Source organism: Cololabis saira, chromosome 8, assembly GCF_033807715.1.
Source record: "Cololabis saira isolate AMF1-May2022 chromosome 8, fColSai1.1, whole genome shotgun sequence".
Taxonomy (NCBI): Eukaryota; Metazoa; Chordata; class Actinopteri; order Beloniformes; family Belonidae; genus Cololabis; species Cololabis saira.
Window position 1 is genome coordinate 33141019 of NC_084594.1, and position 27637 is coordinate 33168655.

Sequence of the window (27637 nt, forward strand, 5' to 3'; positions counted from 1 at the left end):
CCTGGAAAGCTTCCACTAAGTCAGAAGAGATACCTTCTCTTTTAATTAAGTAGTGGCACTTAAAAAATTAGACTAATTTATCACTTTTAGTTTTACAAGAAAACTGCAACATCAAGAAAAACTAGGTACAAATTTTAAACTGCTGTTTCACTAACAAATGTAATGAAGATGCACGTATATTAGACGAGTGTACAACACCTCAGCAACTAGAACTGATTATGTAGATAGTCACTCCTGTACTTACTGCTAAACTCAACAATTCTTTTAATATTTTACATTCCAGGGTCAGAAAAAAAGTGCACGATTGATTTGTAGAGGAAACCATATAGCAGGAAAAAGAAGAGCATGACAACCAGACAGTTTTCAAGTGAAACTAGGTTCATTTTATTGAAATGTGTTGTACATGTTCAGGTGGGCAGGACATCTCAATCCAGATGTACTTGATTTCTTGTAGTTTCTGGTCTCTAAACATTGCCTGGGTCTTTTCCTTATTAAGACTGTTCAACCCCTCTCCTGCCGTCCTCCCTCCACAGTGAGTCACATTATATTAAATCCATGTTCTGACCAAACTCAAGAAAATCTCAGATTAAGACAAGTCTTCAGGAGGCCGAGAAGACAAGACGTGACTGACTACAATTTCAAGACTTAAGGAAATGCTCTGATCTCCAGCAACCTTTGTTGGAATGGCCCCTAGTAGCTCTCATTTCTGGGAATAAAGCACTGCAAAGTAAAATACCAAAATAAACCCAAGTAGTCCACAGCTGTGGGGATGTGTAATTGCTTTAGTGATATCGCCCACCTGCAGGTGCTGAATCTCTTCATTCATTATCATTTTGTTGTTGAAAGTAACTGTAGAGAAATCAAGCAGTTTTCCATTCGATTGTGACCGACGACCTCAACAGCCAGTCTACTGCAGAGACTGACTTTTTGACCGAATGTCACAATCAAAATATTAAAGAAACAGAACTATCAACATTTACTTAAATATCTGATTTGGTTGGGGGAATAGAGCTGTATATTGCCCCCCTCCAGTATAAGACATGAACGTCTGGAAAGAGGCCGACTACTGCTCATGTAGAGTTACATCAGTGACGAAGTTCCTTCCCCCTACTCCAAACTTAAAGATGTCTGTATTCTTCAGTGAATGTGACTTCAATAAAGATCAATATTAATCTCTCTTCCACTTCACATTCCTATCAGAAATTTGACCCAATAAAAGCAGAACCAGAAAGGCATTTCATTTTTGGCAAATATTCTAACACAAGTTTGTAAACAATGTTTCCCTTGTTGAAATTAAGAATAAACCAGAAGCCATTCATCCATAAATTACAAAACATTTTTGTTAATGCTGGAAAAAAAAAAAAAAAAAAAACTGAAATATTTCACTACTCTGTGGAAGTCAAACTGAGAACGAAATACATTTAAACACCAGAGTAGAGACGAGTTCTCTGGTGGATGACCAGGTGGCTTCTTGTAGAACAGACTGTCTGCTGCTGGATTAAGCTTGCGAGGTGGGCTCAGCCCCTTCCAGGGTTTAGAGAAGAACTGCTCAGAAAAATAAAGATCTTCTGCATCGCTCCTACTTGGATCAGGTACTGTCACCTCAGCCAGGTCGATCCCCGTTGCTTTGGCTGGTCAAACACTGTAGCAGCTTTTTTTGTTTTGTTTTTCACGTTTATAACAATTCTCCGTTCCACTTCCCCAACCCCTTACTCAAATAACTTGCAACCATATGTACACACACGTCGTCCTCCATTGGTTTGACATCTGCATAAGCGCACACACACATACACACTCACTCACGCAACAGTTTCCAGGCAGTTGTAGTTCCTTTGCATAGTCTGTGGACCCCAAGGATCGGCCCAACTCTATGTTTCTGAATGTAAACGCTGTAAGGCACCGTGAACATTATACACTGTTTGGTGCAAGGAATACTGACCCCACCCCCCGCCCCACGAGTGACATCAGAAAGGATCATACTCCCTCAGGTACCCCACACACACTATCCCTTGTGGTCATTACAACCAAATTTACAACCCACACATTCTGTTGCTTCTTAATAAGCTCAAGTTATTTAATTTCTTATTGCCTCATTTCCAACCTCTTCACTCAGCATCGATTGTAATTTGTTATAATAATGGTTTCCAGTACAGTTTCCTTTTAAAAAGACAGGAAATGAGGCAGAAGAAATATTTATGCAAGATGAGATGACGTATGGATCTTGTGTGCAAAATGGCTTCACAAAACACATAAGGCCTGTGGTAATTTTTTTTTTTTTTTTTTTTTTTTTTGCTTTAAGAAAAATTAAACAATATATCATCTGCTGACTCTTTTTTGCACCAAGTCAAAATAAATAGATCTTCCTCTTTTTTTTTTTTTAACTTAAATACTTGTTAATATTTTCTCTGATCCTCAAAATACTTTTTACTGAAGAGAGTGTCCTTCAAAAGTTAGAGTTTAAGTTTTTTTCTGCACACCATTGCTCATGCAGGTGGCCCCTTCTATTGGTCCAGTGGTATCATTGTCCACAGGAACTAATTAATCAAGAAAAACATTTAGAAACAAAAAGATGGGAGTAAAAGCAAACTGAGAAACTTAAGGTTTTCAGGCAACAACGAAGCCCGTGGAATCGGATCAGCAAAAAAAAAAAAAAAAAGGAGGGAATGAAGAAGGAGCAGAAGGAAAAGGGGGGGAAGGTTGTAGATCCAGAAAATGAAGAGGTGTTAATAAATAAGAGCGAGTTGGTCACTCCATTCACAATACTGATCAGTGAAAAGGCTCTTTGCTCTTAGCACCAGGCCTGGGCTCTGCGCTGGTCGAAATCAGCTATTGAGCGCTTGATGTGGGCCAGTTTGTTGTGCAGGTACTCGCAGCGCAGTTTCTCTTCATGGTAGTTGGGGTTGTGCTGTAAAAATAGCAAATCCATCAGTAATTACATATTGTACCTATCAAATAAAAGTAAATACATTAAAAAACAAATACTGTAAGAAAACATGAGTATACTAAAGCCTGTTTATACTTCATATACAAATCTTTTACTTAAATTAACAGCAAGACTGAACAGTTGCATTTAATTGTGATTGACTCATCACTGCCCCCTGGTGGAGGTCTTGCTAAACAACCGCATGAACACAAAGGATGCACCGAAGAATGGAGAACGTGACAGAAACAACCTTTAGAATGGAAAGATGTTCAAACGTATGAAGGTGGAGTATAAATGGACCTTACGCCGTCTCTAGTGTTGATAATTATACTTTTGCATTATTGTTTATGCCGATCCGTAATTACACCACCACTTGGCAGTAGTCTAGGTTCTTTTTTTGTTTCACAATAGCTCGCAGTGCCGAGGCTCCTTTTATTCATTTCCAGTATGTAGCTTGGACATAGTAATGGAGCAAATAATGTACATTTCATGACAATTGGAGCTGATCAATTTTGAGCAGTTGAGTCATTTTTAGGGACACTGCTTCAAGATATTGTTCTACCCGTCTTGAAAATGGTGAAGAATAAACACCGACGGGAAGTCTGAAAACTAAGAACAAATCTACCAATGACATTTCTTGCAGTCCGATCCCATGCATATTTTTGAAGTAGTTGTAGTTTCTTTTTCTTCGTACTGCAGCTAAAATACAGAGGACAAGTGGCAGACACTGAGCAAAGAAAAAACAAAACACTCTGCAATTACTCACTTGTTTCATCTTTTTGTACTCTTTCAAGACTTCTTCTTGCACCTTCTGTAGAATAAAAAAAAATAATTTAAATATATTTTCATACAAAGCTTTAAATACAGTACTTATATTTGAATACGCAATCTTGTTATGCTCCTCACAATGTAAAAGGGTGATATAATGAATCTGTTCATCTGAAAGCTCATGTTAATGCAATGCTTCTTTTTACAGTCTGTCAAGGTGGCCGGATCCCACCCCCTGTAAATATTTTACTGCTAATATGTGTACAGTGTAAATAACCATCAATGTTACACCTCCAACTATTCAATACCATGTATAAAATCCCAATGCCTTACTTTATTTTCATTACTTATTGTAACATATATATAAAAATGATGGCTTCTAATGTAAAAAGCTTTTCTTTATTCTACAACGACTAAGCTCTATTCTAGTGTCGGTACTCTGGGTTAAGATCAGAGCAGATTCAGTATGACCTGATGCTCTTTGGTGCCAGGGGCCAGCTTCCGACACTGGGCATCAAGCTGGGTAAAACGCCGAAAGATACTTTCCACACGAGCGTGCAGCTGGAGGTACTCATCATACTCTGCATTGAAGTCATTCTTGTAGCTTTGTCTCTGGTCGACTGAAACCAGTGGCTTGTACCTCCTGTGAACGCAAGAAAACATTATTTCAAAATATTTCTTTTTTTCTACAGGGTCGTTAGGTTTTTTTTTTTTTTTTTTTTTAACACATACAGGGGAAGCTTAGCAACCATTGATCTTTTCTGAGATTTGGATAGCAAATGAAATGACATGGAGAGCAGAGCACACAAAATAGTAAGCTATACAGTTACTATACTATACCCATTTGCTTGCCATCTTGTACATTTCAATATTGCACATTTTATGATGTGAATTTCCTTTCATATTTAGCCACCAAAGGTTAAATGGGACACACGCTCAACAAGATGAGTCATTTGAAATACAAGTTACTTACACTGCATAGTCAGGCATCTCAATTTTGGGTGACAATTCAGTGGACTGGATTGGCTTCTCTTTCTCTGTTTTAGACAGATTACAACAAGAGGAACATGAAAACATAAATAATTCAATGGTAATCCACAATAGTAATCCACCCACAAAGTGTCAGAGATAAACTGTCGGGCCTTCTCAAAATTCTTTTGAGAAGGCACACGAGTGGTATCACATTCTTACACAAGCATGTTGACAGATTGATGATTGCATATGGTCGTTTGTCAATATACGTGGCCTTGCAATCGACTGGCAATGTGTCCTGTATACAATTAAGTAGGTGTAGAAAATGGATGGATGAATGAATGGATTTTTCTAATCATGTTGTGAGAATGTTCACATGATGTCTAAAACTAAAGCTAGCCTGGGCATACACTGTGCGATATTTGAAATCATTTGATTTAGCTCCATCTCACACTGCACGACTAGATCGCTGAGTTCAAAAGTTCACAGCCCACGATTTATGGTCTCACACTGTACGACCCGATGCTCTGATGCGACCCGTCTGCTCACACTATACGATCATAATCCTCACGTCGGACTTCTGTTACTGGAACTGCAACGTCAAAAAGAAGTGGAAGAGGAAGAACCCGGAAGTGGGAGACACCGAAGATGCTCAGCAAAAACAAACGCGCTGCCTTAAGCCTGAATTATGGTTCCGCGTTAAATCGACGCTGTAGGCTCTGCGTTGGTGTAACGCGGAACCATAAATCAGCCTTTAGCAATTTGTGCCATTCTGTGTGGCGATTAATGAAAAAAGATTAGACAACGTCGTGATTGGACAAGGAATTGGCTGGGCAGACGTGGGAAATGCGGTCTTTTTTTTCTGCTATTAAAACATGATATGTAATGTGAATTTGCAACACTTTAAACTACAAATAATAGTGTTTGACGTGACATCAGAGATTGCGCATGTGAAAGGATGAGGCCAATCGGGTCGTAGCTGCTTCAACTGTACGATTCCTTCACGAGGAGCAACCAGGATTTCAAACACGCTTGATTTTCTTGCGAGCACATGATTCGTGATTGGGAGCTCGTCGTGAGCTGTTACTTTCTCGTCGTTACCCCACGTACACTGCACAAGGCACGACCAACGATTGGGTCAAAATCCGGCCCGATACAAAAAAAATAGTCGCACGACTGGAAAATCGGTTCAAAACGAGCCGACAATCGCACAGTGTATGCCCGGCTTTACATGTTCTACAATAAATATAAATCTGTTGGCCAGTAGGGGGCAGAAGAACTCTGACATCAGTCAGACAGAATGGGAAACTGTATAGCAGAAAGGCCTATTATTAAAAAAAAAAACTAAAAACACCAGAATACATCGAATTACTCCCCGGTATACTATAAACCTCATAGGTAAAAATCAAAAAGTGCTTTTGAAATAATGTGCTCTGAAAATAAATATATTGCCTGTGTTTCACACAGTAGTTGTGCTAAACTGCTATTTAATCAAACAAAAATAAAGTGTTTCCTGCCTCACTCATTCATCCAAGTCCTAAACAAAAGCCCGTACGAGGCTTTGCTACCATCAGTAACACCTTTGAGTGTTAATCAAGAATGAGGACATACCTTCATCTTTATTGTGGACTTCACCATTCTCGTCTTGAGAACTGCGCTTCTTTTTGGCTCTGCTACGCTCTTCAGCCTGCTCTGGTACAACAACAGGAGGCTTAATGCTGGTTTTTTCTGTTTGTTTTCTTTTCTCCTTCCCTCGATCCTTGTCTTTGTGCTTTTTGGACTTCTTTTTGAACTTTTTACTTGTATTGCTTGCTAAGGGAGGGCTGGTGATGACAGTGGAGGTGACTGTAAGAGAGGTGCAAGGAGGAGGAGGAGGAGGGCTGGGAGAGGCGGCCGGTCTGGGGACAGGATGTTGGTAGCGGTCCTGCACGGTCCTGTTGGAGGCGAAGGGACTGGGGGAAGGATCTCTGCAGGAGGAACTCTGGTCCATAGGGAGGTCCTGAGTGCCGCAGCCCTCTGGGGTGCTGGGGGAGTTTGAGTTGGAAGCCGGGCTGGGCTGCTGGCGAGAGAGTGCGGGAGGGTGGGACGAGACGGGTAGATGAGTGGGAGGGCCTGAGGAAACAGTGGGAGGTAGGGATGAGCGTTTAGAGCTGGCGGTGCCCTCATCCTCACGACGCTCAGAGCCAGAGGCAGATGAACCTCGATTGCTAAGATGAGAAATGCGGGCTTTCTTGGGAGCCAGGGGGTCAATGAAGTCAAAGTCTGGCTGGCGTTTCTGTACAAACACATGCACCAAAAAACAAAACAATGAGCTACAAACTGTATAACTTGAGCTGAATGATTAGGTGTGCATTCCTGCAGCTACCTGAGGGGATGTTGGGACGCAGTCTTTAGGCGAGTTGCTAGTAGGGATTGTCTCAACAGGAAGACCTAATTTGCTATTACGAAAAAAAAAGAGGAACATAGGTAAGAAACCACTTTTAGAAACAAGTTAACACAAAGGACGCCAACGTTCTACACTTGAACCTATCAAATATGTATTCTTTAAACGAGTTGTCTGAATAATTAACATTTTAGAGGTTAAACTTGAAACTGCCCCCATTTCCAGCGTTTGCTGAAACTACTGCTAAAATAATTAGGTTTGATTTGTTTTAGTTTGTTTTCAGCTCTATGGCCCTCACTCGGAGCAGCCGTTAGCCTTGGCGAGGCGACTGTCATGGGGCACAGCGCCATGCCTGTAACCCGTCATTTAATGTACTGCGGTAACGGTGTTTGAATAAATAATTACAAATTTCTATTTAACAATCACATTTTGCAGGACCTTCATGCAAAAGTTCCCATGTTAACTCATTCTATTTAACTATTAACAGATAGCAACCATGAAAAAGGCTTGAAAATTGGCTTCTAAGTAGTTGCACACCATAAAATACAAATACTTTGTTTGTCTTTAAGCTCAGTGTTGCTAAAATACCTAAATCAGGGCTGTGTGTTAGGCATGAGGTCGAGACATGTGTTGCATGGTTAATGTTACAGCCTGAAGATCTGCTAGTGCTGTGTATATCTAGTCCGCCTCCCTACGGCCTATATTAAAAGATATTTCACAAATCTCCAAACAGTAAAAATGCCCAATAGTTCACTTCTGTACCGAGCCACGTTGCGATCAATTTGGATCTTCTCATCTTCAGAATAACCAGGCCATTCACGCTGAACATCACGATATATGAACTCCTTCAATGAGTATGTGTTGTCTTTGGGATTCAAGTTGGCCACCTGTTTGACAGAGAAACACACACAGTTTCAGGTTCAACTGTGAACACATGAAACTCTACATGTACAGAAACTTTATATTTCCTGTGCTGGCCATCTGTGCATTCAAATCATGTTAACAATTGTGTGATTTCTTTCCCATCAATTCAGCCTATATAGTGGACATCATTTCCTCAGACATATGTGAAGCTTATAATTAATCTCAAGTGTTATTCAGTAATGTATAAATAAAGCTGAATTGAATGGAATATCCAACATGAAAGATTTCTGGGACTCTTAGAGGCTATTTAAAGGTAAATATTAGGTTAAAAAAACAACACTTTACTTGTTGCAGGCTGGTCCCCAGTGAGTTTCTGTCCTTCTGGTTGATACCATCCCGCTGCAAACGGCCGAGGATTTCCAGCTTCTTATACGATTTTAGTGCCAGCAGGTGAATGATGCGGTCACGAAATGGTCTCTGAGACACTGGGTTATTGGAAAGACACTTGCGTATAGTGTTGGCTGGGTTGATAGGAGTGGAGCGTTTGCGCTCGGGGACGACATCGGGGGCTGATAGTGCCGGCTTCCGAGTATGCACTTGTTTTCCTAAAAGAAACACGAGATGGAGAACACATTAAACCCTTTTACGATGCAATGGACAGAATGACAATGAAATTCCCTGCAGTGAAGTCTGTCTTAATTATTCGTCTGTCTTAATTGATAACGAATGCTTTAATGACATTAAATGACAGCTATACAGACAGGTACGTCACCACGTACTAGGGGTGTAACGATACACTAATCTCACGATACGGTACGATACACGATATTGAGGTCACGATAACGATATTATAGCAGTATTTTTTTAACAACCTTGAATGAGGAACATATGCCTGGAAAAAATGGTCTTTTATTTGAAAGACACAAAATACAAAATAATGCTGTACGTTTGCCCTATTGTTACAGTTTGTTATGCTTTATAACTGTTTAAGTTTTAAAGAGAAAGCCAGGCCAACCATTTTCCACAAACTGAACTAAAAGTAAATGTCAGGTTTGCATTATGATCTTCAGTTTCATACAAGCACAAATATTTAGCCACAAACTGAATAGTTTCTCTCATGTATGACTTGACTTTTTTCTTTTCCAGAAATTTAACAACTAAAATTAAATAAATAAAAGTAAATAAATACATACAATTTTACATCATAAAAAAGATTGATTCATGCTCACCTTATAAGTGTAAGAGGAGATTTATTTTTGTTAAGAAGGTTATTTTGGTAATTCAGAGTTCATTATTTTATAAATATATTCTGTAAATCAGGGACTATAATGACACTAGTCAGTTTATCTGTAGTGATGAGTCTGTTTTAGATTGGGCGGAGTGATACGCCACAGTACGGCACTAGGTGCTGTGTTGATGTTCTAAAACCTACACTGTTGAGGGACATTAAAGTACACTCCAACTCAGCAGAAGTTGTCCCCGTGTTTATCCTACTAAAAAGGTTTAATTTAATAAGGTAAGGCTTAACTCTACACCAGCCTTACATAAGTAAAAGTTCAGAGCTCAAAACGGGACCACAAAACGGTACTAGTTTCTTCTGAGCGTAGTAAGATTTTGGTGTGCAGGTCGAGGCGTGGTCGTCACGCGTGGTCGGATGCGCGTTTCTAGTCAACACAATGGATTAATATTAATAATCCAATATCGCGATACACTTTGTCACCTCCACGACACGTTTCGTGACATTTTTGTATCGCAAAATTTCGTGGCACGATATATATTGTTACACCCCACCACGTACCTGTCTGTATGTACCCGTGGTTCTAATCTTACAAGAGAAATCAGAACCAAAGAACATACGAAGAACACATCAGCTCTGGAAGGACAAATATTATCAACCTCAATTTTAAAATGAACTACAAATAAATAAACTTTTATAAGGTTAATAGTTACATTTCAGGAATCAACTCAAAAGTGAAACTTTTTAAGCAAGATGGTCTCAAAATAATTAGACTAAATGTAAATGTCACTACAGCTCGTGAAAATCCAATCTACACTAAACTGTAGTTCCATTACCTTGAACGAGTTTGGATAATTGATGGATCTGAAGTCATAAAACCGCAGAAACTCAGTACAAAGAAGGACAGCTGTCCAATTCTCGCTATGGTGCCAGTTTGTCAGCAGCTAAATTGTGAACTGTTTTGGTCTGTGACATAAACAAGGTGAAAAGTACATACAGACAACTGTCAGTGGACATACATATTTTGGGCAATAAATCTATTCTGATGCTCGTGTGCCATCACACAGACAGTTGTCTAATCAGACTGCCCAGATAACGTACAACAATAGCCCAATGCAACGTGCATGTAAATGAAGTGAGTGAGCTGCATGTCTAGTCCATGTACGTTACCAGGGCACATTTCCCTAAACTTCTTCAAGGTCGTCACCAAGTTCTAAAGTATTTCATCTTATCTTACAAATCAATGCCAGCGTGATGTCTTTGAAAGGTATTCTTTTTCAAATCAATCATTCTATGCAGACCTGGAACGTCATAATTTCCACCATCAAATGCAGTGTGTTCAAAATTATATGGCTTGTGCCAGTCACTAAAAGACAAATGACAGTCAAGGTTTAGCATAAAAATACAAGTTGTAGCCTGCTACCTGAAGTCGGTTGTGAAAACCAGACATTAAAATGGCCCTTTTTGCATTGGTGAACACAGTGACAACTTTAAACCAGCTGCTACACGTTCTCGCCCTCCCTCGATTCTCTAATCAGCTTCTCTCGTTTCCCAGTTTCTATCTGAGCCAGGATATGCAAATCTATCCTCAGGGCTTTGTTAAAGAAGAAAAAATTACAAAGAGGGTGTACTTCAAGTGCCAGCTCCAAATACCACACAGATCTTTCATTATGTTATTTTGGTTTAACCCCTTGCAGCTGCCAAAACTGAGAAAACGTAATTCTGTAATAAATTTTACATTATACACAAACAAGTCTTGAGTGTTAGGTTGAATTAAAGGCTGGTTTAGACATATTTCTTGTAATTCATTAGCTCTCATTGTGTCTAAACAACAGGATATAAGAATTACATTTGCAGAAATGTCTTTGTATGGGCTATTTTTTAGTTCTCACTTCTGAATAGCAGCTCTACCAATCACATTTTTATTTTTTTTAAAGTTTTTCACAATTCCAAAATGTTCCGAAAACAGGGGCCCTCGTACCAATTATGCTCATGTGCAATCTTGTGTTTGTAATCTAAGCAACAGAACCATTAATTGCTCATAAATGTCAAGGAACCAATACCACTTTTGGGCAGAACCCACAAATCTAGTACCAAAGGTCCAACTGAATGTCTAAGTCAATCAGTGTCGTGATCATATGGTGCGGTAACTTAAGAAAAAAAAAAAAAAAGAAAAGACTGTCGTTATTTAAGCACTGCAATTCATCAAAGCACTTATTTGGGACAGGTTTGGAAAGAGACATCAGGAAACCTAGTTGACAGGAAACTCAGGGAACTGCTGGGTGAAGTAAGAAATTTCTCTGCAGTTAAGTGACACTGAAAGCTTTCCAGAGACCCGGCACATGATTCCCCGATCAATTAATACAAATGTCGTTACACTCCGTGAAAGAGGCGTCTAACAAAGAAAATTACTAACAAAGTAAAATCACTTTGCCAGGAAAAAAATAAAAGTGACATCACTGCTCATTTCTGAGGTAGGAGTGAGCAAAACAGCTTCAAGGGACAACCGCCATCTGGAAGTTCCAGCGCTGCTGCGGGAAGAGCTGAGGGATGTGCACCATGGGAATCAATGCTGCCAACTCCTCCAGGAAGTTTTCAGATCATCATCAGAGGAAAGCACCAGGTAGATTCTGTTTCAGCTCTCGCTTGACTAAAGGGCAGGATAGCAGTGGCCAAGAGAGCTGGGCAATTTTGCCATGTGCCGTCCCATATGGGTCTACAGATGTTCAGCAAGTCCTGCAGCTCTGCAGTTGAGATATAAAATTACAAATGAAGAAACAAGGGATAGCAGCAGCCAATGGACTTCAAAGCATTAAAAAAAAAAAAAAAAAAAAGAGGCTGGTGCTTCCCCCATTTTGTCCATGAGTCTGATGGTAGCTGGGTCATTGTATCATTATTAAAGTGGTATTTAAAGCCTGTTTGATGGTATAATTTTGTCTCTCATGCCTTCTTGTAAAAATTAAATGAGTTTTGTGTCTAAGAGTAGTCTAAAAACAAGTGTTTACCACCAGTATACTTTGTTCTGACAGTGTTTTCTATACAAGTTCAGACAAGCCATTAGGGCCAATCCCAATACACCCCCTACTTTCTACCACTAGCCCTAAAAATTAAGCCACAGCGGTAGGGCCCTTGTAATCTTCCCTAGGGATTGGGACACCACTTACTACGTCACTGCGTGGTTTACGTTCGGGTACGTAAGCGACTGCGTAGTTACGTTTGCACATACGTCACACCATATCAGGAAGCCGAGAGATAAAAGCTGTTTTAATTTCCGCTTTAGCGCTGTTAATATGCCACTTTATTAAGTTTTAATATTTTTTCCAGGCGTAAAAGTAACTGTTAAGACCCCCAACCTGGGCTCAGTTTATCCAAATAAGAAATTTGCTCTGATGTTTTCGGGATGAGAACAGCCTGCCAGCTCGGGAGCTGATTTATGGTTCCGCGTTAAATCGACGCAGAGCCTACGGCGTAGGATACGGCGTAAGGTGCGCGTCGCCGCGTAACCTACGCCGTAGGCTCTGCGTTGGTGTAACGTGGAACCATAAATCAGCCTTTATTCTGGCGAGGTCTGAAAAGACTTTGCAACAATGGGCAAGCGAGTGATTACAGTGCCTTGCGAAAGTATTCACCCCCCTTGAACTTTGTGACCTTTTGCCACATTTCAGGCTTCAAACATAAAGATATAAAACTGCGATTTTTTGTGAAGAATCAACAACAAGTGGGATACAATCATGAAGTGGAACGAAATTTATTGGGTATTTCAAACTTTTTTAACAAATAAAAAACTGAAAAAGTGGCCGTGCAAAATTATTCAGCCCCTTTACTTTCAGTGCAGCAAACTCTGTCCAGAGGTTCAGTGAGGATCTCTGAATGATCCAGTGTTGACCTAAATGACTAATGATGATAAATGGAATCCACCTGTGTGTAATCGCGTCTCTGTATAAATACACCTGCACTGTGATAGTCTCAGAGGTCCGTTTAAAGAGCAGAGAGCATCATGAAGAACAATGAACACACCAGGCAGGTCCGAAATACTGTTGTGGAGAAGTTTAAAGCTGGATTTGGATACAAAAAGATTTCTCAAGCTTTTAAACATCCCAAGGAGCACTGTGCAAGCGATAATATTGAAATGGAAGGAGTATCAGACCACTGCAAATCTACCAAGACCTGGCCGTCCCTCTACACTTTCAGCTCATACAAGGAGAAGACTGATCAGAGATGCAGCCAAGAGGCCCATGATCACTCTGGATGAACTGCAGAGGTCAGAGGTCACCTACAGCTGAGGTGGGAGACTCTGTCCATACGACAACAATCAGTCGTATGCTGCACAATTCTGGCCATTTCTTAAAGATATCCATACAAAGTGTCGTTTAAAATTTGCCACAAGCCACCTGGGAGACACACCAAACATGTGGAAGAAGGTGCTCTGGTCAGATGAGACCAAAATCGAACTTTTTGGCAACAATGCAAGACGTTATGTTTGGCGTAAAAGCAACACAGCTCATCACCCTCAACACACCATCCCCACTGTCAAACATGGTGGTGGCAGCATCATGGTTTGGGCCTGCTTTTCTTCAGCAGGGACAGGGAAGATGGATGGAGCCAAATACAGGACCATTCTGGAAGAAAACCTGATGGAGTTTGCAAAAGACCTGAGACTGGGACGGAGATTTGTCTTCCAACAAGACAATGATCCAAAACATAAAGCAAAATCTACAATGGAATGGTTCACAAAAAACATATCCAGGTGTTAGAATGGCCAAGTCAAAGTCCAGACCTGAATCCAATCGAGAATTTGTGGAAAGAACTGAAAACTGCTGTTCACAAACGCTCTCCATCCAACCTTACTGAGCTCTAGCTGTTTTGCAAGGAGGAATGGGCAAAAACTTCAGTCTCTCCATGTGCAAAACTGATAGAGACAAACCCCAAGCGACTTACAGCTGTAATCGCAGCAAAAGGTGGCGCTACAAAGTATTAACTTAAGGGGGGTGAATAATTTTGTATGCCCAATTTTTCAGTTTTTTATTTGTTAAAAAAGTTTGAAATATCAAATAAATTTCGTTCCACTTCATGATTGTGTCCCACTTGTTGTTGATTCTTCACAAAAAATTAGTTTTATATCTTTACGTTTAAAGCCTGAAATGTGGCAAAAGGTCACAAAATTCAAGGGGGGCAAATACTTTTGCAAGGCACTGTATGTACATTCACTGAGTGAATATTATGAAAGTAAAATATATATATTTCTCGCTAGAAATGTAATCAAAATGCATTTTTATGCAGAAACCAACTCAAAATATTGATTTTATTCACAAAAAAATAAGAAATGTCCGCCATGTTTTTTTGTTTGATTCAGTCTGCAAATGATGACGTAAAGCATTCTGGGAAATTTATCTAGCCCTCAGTCAGCGAGTCAGCATTTGAAATCCCTCACTTTTAAGGGCTAGATTCATACACCCTACCCCTCGTTATGCCCACTACCCTTAGATGCAAAGAGGAATTGGGACACCACTACCCTCACGGGAACGCGCAAAATTTAGGGGTAGGGCTGAAAAGTAGGGCTAGGGAGAGTATTGGGACTGGCCCTTAGTCAATAAAACCGAAATTACTTTATCAAGCAGCTTTTGAACTTAGACATATCAAATAGCCTTAGCTGGTCATAAAAATGGCTTTGAATTAGGGCTGCAAATAACTATTTCTATAGTGATCAATCTATCGATTATTGAAAAGATTAATAAACTAATCAGATTATAAAATGTGCAATAATATAAAGCATTTTATTTAGCTATTATGGTTTAAAATTACCCTAAGATTGTTTAGGAAATGTGTCAACTAACAAGAAAACCTTTATGTTTTTTTTCAGTTAAGAATTTGATTTATTTAACTTGTGTGATGCAGAAACGTTGCTGCTCATGCAACTATAAAGAAAGTTAGGTCAAGTTAAAACCTCTTTAAGGCCATTGTGTCATCGCCAACAGGATGCGTCTGAGTACTTTCATAACCATAATTCCTAGACCCTTTAAGATATCTGGAAAGCTCAAAACTACCAAAAAGTAAAAGAGGACATTAAATTAGTTGTGAAAGAAGAGGATGGGGAGGATCGGGTTTGAGAGATGAGGATGACTCACTGTGGACTAGGGATGGGAATCAAGAACCGGTTCTTGTTGAGAACCGGTTCCCAGTGTTTCAATTCCTTGGAATCGTTGCCTTTTTCTTAAACGATTCCCTCATCAATTCCAGTGGGCGCGAATGACGTCACCAAGCACGTTGCGCAACGTGCGCATTCGCGCCAAGCAGGAAAACACGGGGACAAAGCGGCATAAATGCTCGAAAGTTTGGTTACATTTTACCAAAAAGGATGAAAACAGGATGACAATACTTGCAATGTGGACATTTCAACAAAGGGGGGAAACTGTTAGGACTCGGCCGGCTGATGCGCTGGGAGCGCAGAGTCAGCCGGCGTGTGGTAAGGCTGATTTATGGCTCCGCATTACACCAACGCAGAACCTACGCCGTAAGCTCTGCGTCGATTTAACGCGGAACCATAATTCATGCTTTAGAAGAGCTGCGCTCTCGGACACGAGGACATGCGGGGCGCTCCTGACACAGCTGTAGCGCATCAGCTCATCTATGGGAGAAGTTAAAGAGCAGTCACCGCTAGATTCTCCTTTCATCTAGGCAGAGAAGAGTTGGACCCAAGCCAGAATAGATGAATGTTACCAAGCAGTGACTAAGTTTGTGGTGTTGAACATGTTACTGGACATTCTTGTGTAATTGACACAAAATAATGTTGTATTTAGTTAATTTCTACAGAATAATATTTATGTTATATTATTTTATATTAAATACATATTTTATATTACAAATAATTTTGTGGGGACCCCCTGGCACCATTGAGGTGCCCGAGGCTGGGGGCGTCTTAAGACCTCACTTATATTTTTTTGTTCTGTGACGGTTCCATGATATGGGGTTATATTATATTATTGTATTGTGTCATAGTATATGGTGGTAGTATATTATTTGATTGGTCTGGTGTAGCATTTTATATATTGGTTATTTAGATTCTCTTTGCTTTTCAGTCCTAATCCTTTTTTCCTTGTTTTTCAGTGGACTGGGGAGCAGAGCAATCATGGCCAGCATTAATCAGCCAAGTGTCGGCACCTGGGCCCGGGTGGCCGACACCCAGTATAAAAGCCTGTCTCTCCAGTCCCTGCGAGAGTTCTGTTGTATTCAGTTCTCCTCTACCCCTCTCCCACTATGCACCTTTTTTCATCATTTCTGTTAATACATCCAACATGCACCCACATACATTCCACTCATGCATACACACACTACACTACTGATTGCTGACTTCCACACCTCATCTGTTTGTTTGCTCACTCATTTGTTCGTTTGATTATTTACCTTTGCTTATTTAATAAATTTATAGTATTTTGAGTACTGCGTCTCCCCTGTTTTTTTGTTGTACCCTTGGCTCCCCTAGGCCAGGGTCTAACAAATGGGGGCTCAGTCCTTTGAATTTGAAGTAGTTTGGCTGTAAATTTGGAGAGTCAAGTGTCTCGCCCTTCTGCCTTTTGTTCTACTTGTTGTTCTCTGCTGCGGTTGATTGATGGCTCGTTTGCCTTAATTAATGGCTCATCAACACCGTGGTTTTGTGAATGAACGTGCAGTGACGTCATTTGGGAATCATTCCGGGGGTTCCTTTTGTCCATTCATCAGTCCGGTGAGTACAAACTAAGCGATGTTTACTTCAGCATACACGCTGGTGCATGTACTCGGACTTTGGGAGATGCAGTCATTTGTTTGATCATTTGAATTTGATTTATTGAAAAGTTTGGTTACTTTGCATTAAGTTTGATTAAGTTGTGCTAGTGGAGAGGTTTTCTGGTTGCGGTAATGCTTAATTAAATACATATACTGTGTATATATATAAGTTATCATAATATAGCCTATATATAGATATATATTGTACAGTTTGCGTAGCTGGTTTTGTTTTTTGTTTAATATGAGTGTCCCTAGTAGGCGCGGTTAGTTTTCGGGGTTAAATAGCTCGCTGGGTCTAGGCCAAGGGGTGGTTTAGGTGCAAGGAGCGGCTGTAGCGGCTGTGTGTAGGCCTTTTTTGGTCTGTACATAGTCTGTCTCGGGGGCACAGCTGAGGGGTGTACGCGGGTCGCCAGTTTCTGGTTGCCCTACCTGCCTCTCGGTATTCAGTGCATAAGTACCTACCGCAAACCGTGCATGAAGACGGGTGGAGTTTAACTTGGGGATTATATAGGCTAGAGGGGCACTTGTATTTTTCATTTTTTTTTTTTTTTATATTATTACCAGCTGAGGAAGTTGTAAGCGCACGCAGCCAGGATGGTAACTTTAGAGGCATTTATTGCCTGTCCATCTGAGGACCTATTAATACAATGCACTAAAGACCAATTAATTAAAATAGCAGACCATTATAGGATTAAACTTGATACAAATGATAAGAAAACTAAGGAATCCATAATAGCAATTTTGAGACACCATTTATTTGAGAAGGGTTTGGCAGAGCCAGAGAAGGTGTCTCCTCCTCCATTAAAGGTTGCATCGGCAGTGCCTACATTCATCATGCCGCAGACAGGTCTGACTTTTGAACAGCAAAAAGAGTTAATTTTGTTACAAGCTCGAGTGCAGGCTGACCTGGAGAAAAGTAGGTTAGACGTGCAGTATGCAATTGAAAAAATGAAATGGGAAGTAGAGCAAAACAGGCTGGACCTGATAAGGGATGGTAAAATTCCAGGTGCTGCACAAATGTTCATTAAAGAACCGGCAGAGTCCGCAGTGGGTTTTGATATTAACGGTAACTTACGTCTGGTCCCCAAATTTAATGAGCGTGATCCGGAGGCATTTTTTGCCATGTTTGAACGTGTGGCAGACGTTCGTAATTGGCCTGACTCTGCGCGCACTTTGTTGTTGCAGTGCGTGTTGACTGGCAGGGCGCAAGAGGTGTTTTCGGCTATGAGTGTGGCTGACAGTCAAGATTATTCTCGGGTCAAAGCAGCAGTGCTCAAGTCTTTCGAGCTCGTCCCCGAGGCGTATCGCCAGCGTTTTAGGTTCTGGAAAAAACATGACAAGCAAAGTCATTTAGAATTCGCACGTGATCTGACTACCAGTTTTACACGCTGGCGTAATTCCTCGGGTGTAGAAACCTTTGAAGAGTTGTGTGATCTGATGATTTTGGAACAGTTCAAAAACTCTATTCCACCTCGAGTGGCAACGTACCTAAACGAGCAGAAGGCACGCAACGCAGCAGACGCGGCAGCACTGGCTGATGACTATGTTTTGACGCACCGGGGAGAGTTTAAGGCGGGCAGTGGCAACACTGCTAATAATGAATCTCGTGGCCGATCAGATAAACCTCTTCATGTTGAACAAGCTAAAAGTGATGTTAATGGCGGTAGTAAGTTGCGTGAACCAGACAAGGTTTGCAATTACTGTCATAAATGGGGCCATTGGAAATCTGAGTGTTTTAAGTTAAATGGAAACCCCAGGACTCAGTTGGCTGGTCATTCGCAGCAAAAAGGGGCTGGCGCAGCCACTCCACGTCCGGTGTCCACTTGTGCTACACCTAATTGCGGCCCTAATAAGGACACAGCAGTGGCAGCTCTGGATTCTTACCGACCGTTTATCATGAAAGGCTCTGTGGCTTTGCTGCAAAATGGGGAAGAAGTACCAGTAACGATTCTGAGGAACACGGGTGCTTTTGACTCGTTTATTCAGGCTGGTATTCTGCCTTTAACTCAGGATTCTGACACGGGTGACAAGGTGCCTATCCGTGGCATAGATATGAACATTCTGTGGGTTCCCTTGCATAAAGTGTTGCTCAAATGTGAATTATTCCAGGGGGAAGCAAGGCTTGCTGTGCGCCCAGCGCTGCCAATCCCAGGGGTGACTGTGATCCTGGGGAACGACTTGGTTGGTGCTCGGGTGTGGGCGGAGGTTCCTCCACCGGCAGTGGTGACGTCTGTGCCTTTGATAACTGGTGGTATGGATAAAAGTGAACGGGACTTTCCAGAGGTTTTCTCAGCGTGTGCAGTGACACGGGCAATGGCCAAGTTAAAGGGAAAATCTGAGTCAAAAGAATCACTTAAGCCTAACGTATCAGAAAAGTTTTCTATACCTCTTGCTGATTTTCCCCTATCCATAACGCGTTCAGATCTGGTGGCAGAACAGCAGACGGACCCCTCTCTGAAGGAGTTGGTGCCGCTGATACGACCAGAGGATGAGATCGTTGACAGTGCTTGTGGGTATTTTCATCAGAACTCGGTGTTGGTGAGAAAATGGCTGCCACATGATGGAAGGTTTGTGGGCGGGGGCCGTACTTATGCAGGAGGACAATCTAGGAATAGATAAGCCTGTTAGCTTTTATTCCAAGAAATTCAACTCTTACCAGCTAAACTACTCAGTCATTGAGAAAGAAGCATTGGCTTTGATTTTAGCTTTACAACACTTTGACGTTTATGTTGGCGGTAGTACGCCTGTTGTCATTTATACAGATCATAATCCATTGACTTTTCTCAACTCTCTACAGTGTCCGAACCAGAGGTTGATTCGATGGTCACTATTCCTGCAGTCCTATGCCTTGGACATTCGTCATGTTAGAGGGACGGAGAACGTGGTGGCCGATGCGTTATCACGGGCTCCTCATGACTGAAGTCCTAGTCTTATTCATCTCCAGTGGTCCTCCATTTGCTTCTGTCTTTCACCCCTTAAAAATGCTTCATTGGATCCGGTTGCTGGGGTGGAGGTCTGTGACAGGTGGTTGGTGGCCTTTGGAGTAGAGGTTCAGTACACCAGATAGGGTTGTTTTTTTTTTTTTTTTTTTTTGTAAATAGGTTTCCGGTGATCCCGTTGGGACCCCGTCTTTATGGGGGGGGGTGTGACGGTTCCATGATATGGGGTTATATTATATTATTGTATTGTGTCATAGTATATGGTGGTAGTATATTATTTGATTGGTCTGGTGTAGCATTTTATATATTGGTTATTTAGATTCTCTTTGCTTTTCAGTCCTAATCCTTTTTTCCTTGTTTTTCAGTGGACTGGGGAGCAGAGCAATCATGGCCAGCATTAATCAGCCAAGTGTCGGCACCTGGGCCCGGGTGGCCGACACCCAGTATAAAAGCCTGTCTCTCCAGTCCCTGCGAGAGTTCTGTTGTATTCAGTTCTCCTCTACCCCTCTCCCACTATGCACCTTTTTTCATCATTTCTGTTAATACATCCAACATGCACCCACATACATTCCACTCATGCATACACACACTACACTACTGATTGCTGACTTCCACACCTCATCTGTTTGTTTGCTCACTCATTTGTTCGTTTGATTATTTACCTTTGCTTATTTAATAAATTTATAGTATTTTGAGTACTGCGTCTCCCCTGTTTTTTTGTTGTACCCTTGGCTCCCCTAGGCCAGGGTCTAACAGTTCAAAGATATAAAACAAAGTTGATACTAAAATTGTTTGTTCTCCTTTTTTCCAAATGACAATCGATAAGAGAATCGATAAAGAATTGAATTGTTAAGCAGAATCGAAAATGGAATCGGAAAACTCTTATCAATTCCCATCCCTACTGTGGACACCCCTGAAGAAAACAGCCAAAAGGAAAAGACATAGACAAAGACATAAGCACATATGCAACAGTTTACAGCGCCCCCAGGACTTCTGAAGTACGACCCCAGAAAAAATTCATCAGAGTGTCACATAAGTATTTACAGTCTATGGTCACATTTGTAATGTTAGCTTCTCACTACTATTATTCCTTCCTATTATGGCACCCCCCTAACGCTCGTGGGGGGTATTGCGCCGCGGCAAAATGGAGTGACGGAGAAGTCCGCAGGGTTCACGACGGCGTCACGACGGCGTCACAGCAGCGGCGTAGGCTCTGTGTTGGTGTAACGCATAACCATAATCCAGCCTTTAGGGCTGGGACACACCAACCCGACGGCCGACCGTCGGCAGAAAAGCAGTTGGACTGAAAGTCGAGTCCCGTCTGGCCGAGTCGGTCAAAAGAATAAACCCGAACACACCAACCCGACGCCAACTGGATCGTATGTTCTGCGTGTGCTCGAGGTGTAATACGTCCCCATAACTGCAGGCGGTGCTAGTCTGTGATGTCGTCCAGAAATAAAAGGAAAGAAGAACAATCGTGTTAAGTTCCACCATGACTTCAGTGCCCACACCCTGGGTGGGGTTGGTGAAAGGGCCTTTCCGTGTGGAGTTTGCATGTTCTCCCCGTGTTCCCTTCGGTAGCTAATGTGAGCTACCCTCACAAAAACATGCAACAGTCCTGGGCTATACTGCCCCCTCTGGCCAGCCGGGGCTCCACATGGGGTGGGGAGGATCCGGCCAGAATAACGTGATCCAACCCCACGCTGCGTTGGCCGGAGAAGCCCCACTATGTCTTGTGAAAAGGAGTGGCCTGCTCACTCCTAAAGTAAGGAGGAGACTTGAGCTCAGTGCAGGGCCCTCCTGGGGTTTGTAGAGGGGGAGCAATGCCCAGGACTGACTTAGGTAGCAGCACTGGGTGATAAAATGGGGAAAAAAAGAAAGAAAATACAATGGCTAATAATGAAAATACAGTGGGGAGAACAAGTATTTGATACACTGCCGATTTTGCAGGTTTTCCCACTTGAAAAGCATGTAGAAGTCTGTAATTTTTATCATAGCTACTCTTCAACTGTGAGTGATGGAATCTAAAAAAAAAAAATCCAGAAAATCACATTGTATGATTTTTAAGTAATTAATTTGTCATCTTGAACTTCTTCCATTTTCTAATAATTGCGCCAACAGTTGTTGCCTTCTCACCAAGCTGCTTGCCTATTGTCCTGTAGCCCATCCCAGCGTTGTGCAGGTCTACAATTTTATCCCTGATGTCCTTACACAGCTCTCTGGTCTTGGCCATTGTGGAGAGGTTGGAGTTTGTTTGATTGAGTGTGTGGACAGGTGTCTTTTATACAGGTAACGAGTTCAAACAGGTGCAGTTAATACAGGTAATGAGTGGAGAACAGGAGGGCTTCTTAAAGAAGAACTAACAGGTCTGTGAGAGCCGGAAGTCTTACTGGTTGACAGGTGATCAAATACTTATGTCATGCAATAAAATGCAAATTAATTACTTAAAAAATCATACAATGTGATTTTCTGGATTTTTTTTTAGATTCCATCACTCACAGTTGAAGAGTACCTATGATAAAAATTACAGACTTCTACATGCTTTTCAAGTGGGACAACCTGCAAAATCGGCAGTGTATCAAATACTTGTTCTCCCCACTGTATACTGGCGTTCACAACACAGTCAAACACAATCCAAATCTAAACCGATGCCATGATAGAGTGTAGTGTAGCGTATGTGCCATTGCTGTTTATCAAGTATGTTAACCATTGTCATTTCCAGTTAGCTCTGATTCGCTAGTTAAGGGCTAGCACTCCACCAATCAGACTGGTCATAGAAGACAATGGCTAGTGGCCGATTCTACATGTCGAATCGGCCAAAACGAAAGCAGACGCCGACGGACGACTGCACGGGACACACCAACCCGACTCGAGTCACTGACCTCGTCCGACGGCCGATTATAGGGTTGGTGTGTCCCGGCCTTTATGGAGAGTTTTATCCAGCTTTGGGAGCAGTATCTGGGATATTTGGACCTCAGACTGAGGTAAAAACACAGCAAGCATGTTTTTGGCTACGCATTTACACTTTTCTCTGCTCTCTGTATCGCTCATGGCGGAGTTCTGCCCCGAGGCCCTAACAGGTGAGACACTCCCACCAGTGGACAGAGAGGGCGTGAGAAAATATGTAGCAAATATGTAGTTTTTTTTTTTTTTTTTTTTTTTTTTTTTAAATATCTGCATTTTTAAAACTTATTCAAGCTGGTATATTGACTGATGTCATTAAAAGAAACATGAACAGTATTCCTTTAAGACGTGTTGCAAGTTCCAAACCACTAAACCATTAAACAGACGTGTGATGACGTCACCAACTAATAACTGCTTATTAAATGTATTGGCATCTAATTTACTCATTTACTTTTGTTGACTACATCGCTTATTCATTGCAGCCCTATATTGAATAGCCTTCAGTTGTCATCTTTCTCTTAATTGTCCTCTAAAAGGGGCAGAATTTGAAAAGAGGGGAGTGTTGATAGGATGTATAAGCATGTTAAAGCTGCCAATCCAATAGCAGTAGCGGATATGAAAGACTGATGAGGTGCTTACCTCTGTACTGGCCCCCAGGCTTAATAACTTTGGTCCCACGTTCACGCGTGTCCTCCACAGCCTGGGTCATACGTTCCCGGGTCACCTGATAGGAGTCACTGGTTGCACACACTGTGACCTTGTCCTGTACTGTTGCCAACAATGCCAGGTGTGAGGCCCCTGAGCTGTAAACAAAGAGGGGGTATAAGGGAGAAATGTGAGCCAAAGAAGGATTACCTTCCAGCAACATGTAGTAAGACAGTAACAGTTGATTCAGCTCAACCGTGATTACTATTACCTGGACACATACTGATGAATGCACTCAAAGCTTCCCTGAGGGTTGTCCTTGCCCACATTAGACAGGTAGAAATCAAAACTGTGGAAGGTGTCTGAGGAGGAGGAGTCGGTCTTGGGAATTTTAACACACTGCAAAACAATTGAGACAGAAACTGCGTATAAACACCATTTTTATAAGCAAACAGATACAATTTAACATTTCTAACTAAAAACAACAGTGTACTGAGAACGACAGTGGAGAAAAACCATTGTGCTACTGTTTCATGTATGTATGCATGTTAAATTAAAACACTTACCCCTTGAAGTCCTTTGAATTGTATTGTAGGCTGCAGTGAAGGTGCATTCTGAAATAAAAAGGGGAGGGGGGGTAATTAAAATCCATAGGTATACGGATGTATGACCAAAAAAAACTAACAAAAAAACGTATGTAATGATAGCTTGTTACTTTCCCATCTGGCATCGAAGCCCACAGACTGAACTACACTTATAAATTGTCACTCATGAACTCAAAACAAATGAATATAGGCAATGGAAGGGCCTTAAACTCAGCATCATCTAGAACAATCTGCAATTTATTATAGTTATCAAATGACTGCTATCTTTACGTCTGAATTGAATATCTCTTTCAAAGCATGTCTGGTTTATAAAAAGAAAAAAAACTAATATTAATGTAGAACAGAAAAACATTTGATTCTCAACAAAATACCCCTATTTTTTTTTTTTTTTAATAAAGAAGCCAATTAATCTTGCATCTATTCATTAACCAGTGATTTTATTAATAAATCTGTCTATCCGTATCTGTGCATGACCATTTTCTAAAGCTCCAGTCCACCCACCAACAAAGTATCGAGTTTACAGTAAAACTCAGGACCTGCAAATCCTCACAACCAAGGCCGTTGAGGAAGGGAGTGTTTGACAGTTAAAATTACTTTGATTACTTTACAAGCAATTCATAATCAAAACAGCTGCAGTTTAAATTGTTTGTTTAAAAAACACTGGAACTTGAAAGGCCCAACTGCAGCACATATTTCCAACAGAACATTTATGAAACATTTTAGTATGTTTGTCAGTGTCTACGTGAAATGGAGCTGACAGCCACAAATATGCAGTGGCTCCTCTTGAGCAGTATCCACTAGGTTAAGATAGGGAAGCACTGAACTCCCAGTCTTTTCACGCAGCTTAAGCACACAGAAGAACCAGTTGGCTTGACCTCTGAAATGTTGCATTGACTGGTTGGAAAGGAATGAGGAATTTTATCTTCTCTACACTCCTTGACATGAAACATGCTTCTCAACATGAACGTATAAAACAAATGACCCAACAGTAAAATGTATACTTTTTTGGAACCTAGAAAAATATGTGATAGTTGTGAAAGTTCAGCTACTCCAAGCCGCAGAGTCCCTCCCCCACTCTCGCACCCAGTTCTGATCACATTTCACATCACCACAGAAAGACAAAGATAGCCAGCTTCCATAGTTCGATGACTGGTTCAGCTACAACACACATTACTAAAAGGGAGAGAAACAAAAAGCAGGCACTTTTGGCTGCTCAGTCAGCAAGAGATGGTAGGCTGCTGTTCAGTTCAGTTAACAGACCAACACATCCAATAAGGCTGAAGCATGGGCTGTTACAAAAGAATGCCTCCAACTTAGTGATTATTCAGCCTCCCAGATGTCAGAAAGTTGCCAAATTATCAGTACAAACTGTGCTTGGCATTGGTAGTTAACAACAAATAGGTGTTTATATGCCTTGCCTTTGTATTGGCAATGCTGACTATTTCATCAGCAGGTGGCAGGTGACCAATTTGAAATTGTGATGTCATTTATTTTGTTCTTCGAGTATTATTCAGTCACTGAATTCAAAATGGTTTTCAAATTTTTTTTTTTTTTTTTTTTAAATCACAAATGACAGTCTTCCTTAAATTAATGTTTAGTCATATTATAGTGTCAGTGGTCTGCACTGACTGAGAATCCCTATTAAAATGCACCAGAAAAAAAAACTCATAGGTAAACTTTATTAAAACAAGAAAATTATTAATAATTATTATTTAAAAAGAGATATAAGAAAAAAAATTGGCACTTTAAACAACAAAGCAGCTTCCTCATTCCAAAAAAAAAAAAAAAAAAGAAAAAGAAAATACTGTCCTACCGACACCGACCTGATGACGCTGTGCAGGGGGGTCCGATCTTTACAATGAATCAATCTATTCACATTTAAACCCACACATTTGTGCAATCTCAGACCCCATGGGGCTGAAACTCTGGCAAAGTTTCACGTTCAGAGGTGAGTGTAATGTGAACCATACGTACACACAGACACCACGAGCCATAAAAAGCTATCAGAGGCCTCTGAGCAGCAGCCATATGCTAAAGTATAATCCATTAGTCCTGAGTGGACATCTAGGCAGAGTCCCCGTGTTATGCAACGGTATAGTTGTTGGCAGCTTGACTGAGTTAAGGTCAGGTAACTTGGCTTCAGGCATCTGTAACTCAAGACTACGGAAGGTTTTCTGGATTAGTTCACCTGTGTTCACCTCTACATGATTACATCACTTTAGCAGCCCAAGATTAAAAAGTTATATTTAATCTGAGCAGGTATGCAGTGCCCTATGGTAAACTCCACTTCTCCTGCTTGTAAATCAAGCTGTGGAGGCAAACAAAGTAAACTTGCAGATGTAGTTTGTAAAAGTACATAAAACACAAGGTAGTATACACATAAAATTATTATTTTTTTATTTAAAGATAATGATGTAAATCTATATTTTTATTTTCCCATCATACAATTCATTTGTAAACCTACACTTCCATGTCTTCTTGGGGGAGGGGGTGCTGACGATTGAATAAAGCCATTTGATAAATGACACACAAAGCTATAAAAAAAATCAAGCTAGTTTAATTACAATATTATAATAATAAGGTTAAGTAGCTTTTTTTTTAAAAAAAAGGGGGGGAGGGGGTAAAAAGGGTGAGTCCCTGAGAGGCTCCATAAACCTGCCAGATCACCGTGTTAGGTCCCCAGATAGCTGGAAATGTCACCATATGGTAAGATGAGCAGCACACACTCTGTGTGAAGGGGTTTCCAGGTGTGTGAAGGCTGATTTAGAACCATAAATCAGGCTAGAGTCTCAATATTCACCAACATTTTACCTGCGAGCAGCAGAGACGCGACCTGGTGGCAATAAACTCCTGATTAACTTAGTTACTCCAACTCTAGTTAACACCATCATCCGGTCTCCGGGTGGATTAATTGGCCCAGGGTGTGAAATAGTCAGTTTCCTAATTTGGTAACATTATTTAGATTGGCTAAGGGGAGGTGTATTATGGGATGACCAGCTCAGCACTGCAGCTAACGGCTGAGTTATGGTACCGCGTCAACGCAGAGCCTACGGCGTAGGGTACGCGGCGACGCGCACCGTACGGTGCACGTCGCCGCGTACCCTACGCCGTCGATTTAACGCGGAACCAAAAATCAGGCTTTAAGGCTAGTCACAGTCTTAACTTTCCCGACTGGGTTTTCTCGGTGAATAAAACCGTGTCAGCCCGTGAAACCGGGCCAGAACATGAGAGCCGGGGCTCGGGGATCCCCCGGGGTCGGTGACTGTCGTGACAGACGGTAGTGGAGCCGAGGCGGAGCCGGGATCCGGGGCTGTCAGTAGCCGGCCCAGCGGTGCGTGGCAGCGGGCTGCCCCACAGCGCTCCCCACTCACCGTGCAGCCCGGCCGGCTGGGGCGGCTCTGCTGGCTCCGGTGGCCCTGGAGGCTCTGCTGGTGCTGGGTCTGGGTCTGGGTCTGGGCCTGGTAGGTCTCCACCGCCCGCAGCGCCGTCTCCGTCAGCTTCACGTGCAGCACCGACACCCTGCCTCCCTGCTGGCCGCAGTTTAATCCATAGCTCCCATCCTCGCAGAGAGCCGCCATGTTTACCAGCCCTCCACCATCGTCCCTGTGGCGGCTCTGAGGCTGACGCTCTCTCTCT

The 27637-nt window shown here is 41.6% G+C and overlaps 1 protein-coding gene across 1 annotated transcript; it reads right to left on the bottom strand.

Annotated features, from left to right (window-relative positions):
- Nucleotides 1-357: 357 nt before the first annotated feature.
- Nucleotides 358-27637, bottom strand: ell2 (elongation factor for RNA polymerase II 2). Its single transcript, XM_061727828.1, has 12 exons — nucleotides 27373-27637; nucleotides 23963-24010; nucleotides 23668-23795; nucleotides 23391-23554; nucleotides 8256-8515; nucleotides 7809-7933; nucleotides 7029-7101; nucleotides 6275-6938; nucleotides 4665-4728; nucleotides 4163-4334; nucleotides 3690-3734; nucleotides 358-2905 (listed from the first exon to the last, which is right to left on the bottom strand). The coding sequence occupies exons 1-12, from the start codon at nucleotides 27577-27579 to the stop codon at nucleotides 2789-2791; spliced, it is 2067 nt and encodes a 688-aa protein (XP_061583812.1). The 5' UTR covers nucleotides 27580-27637; the 3' UTR covers nucleotides 358-2788.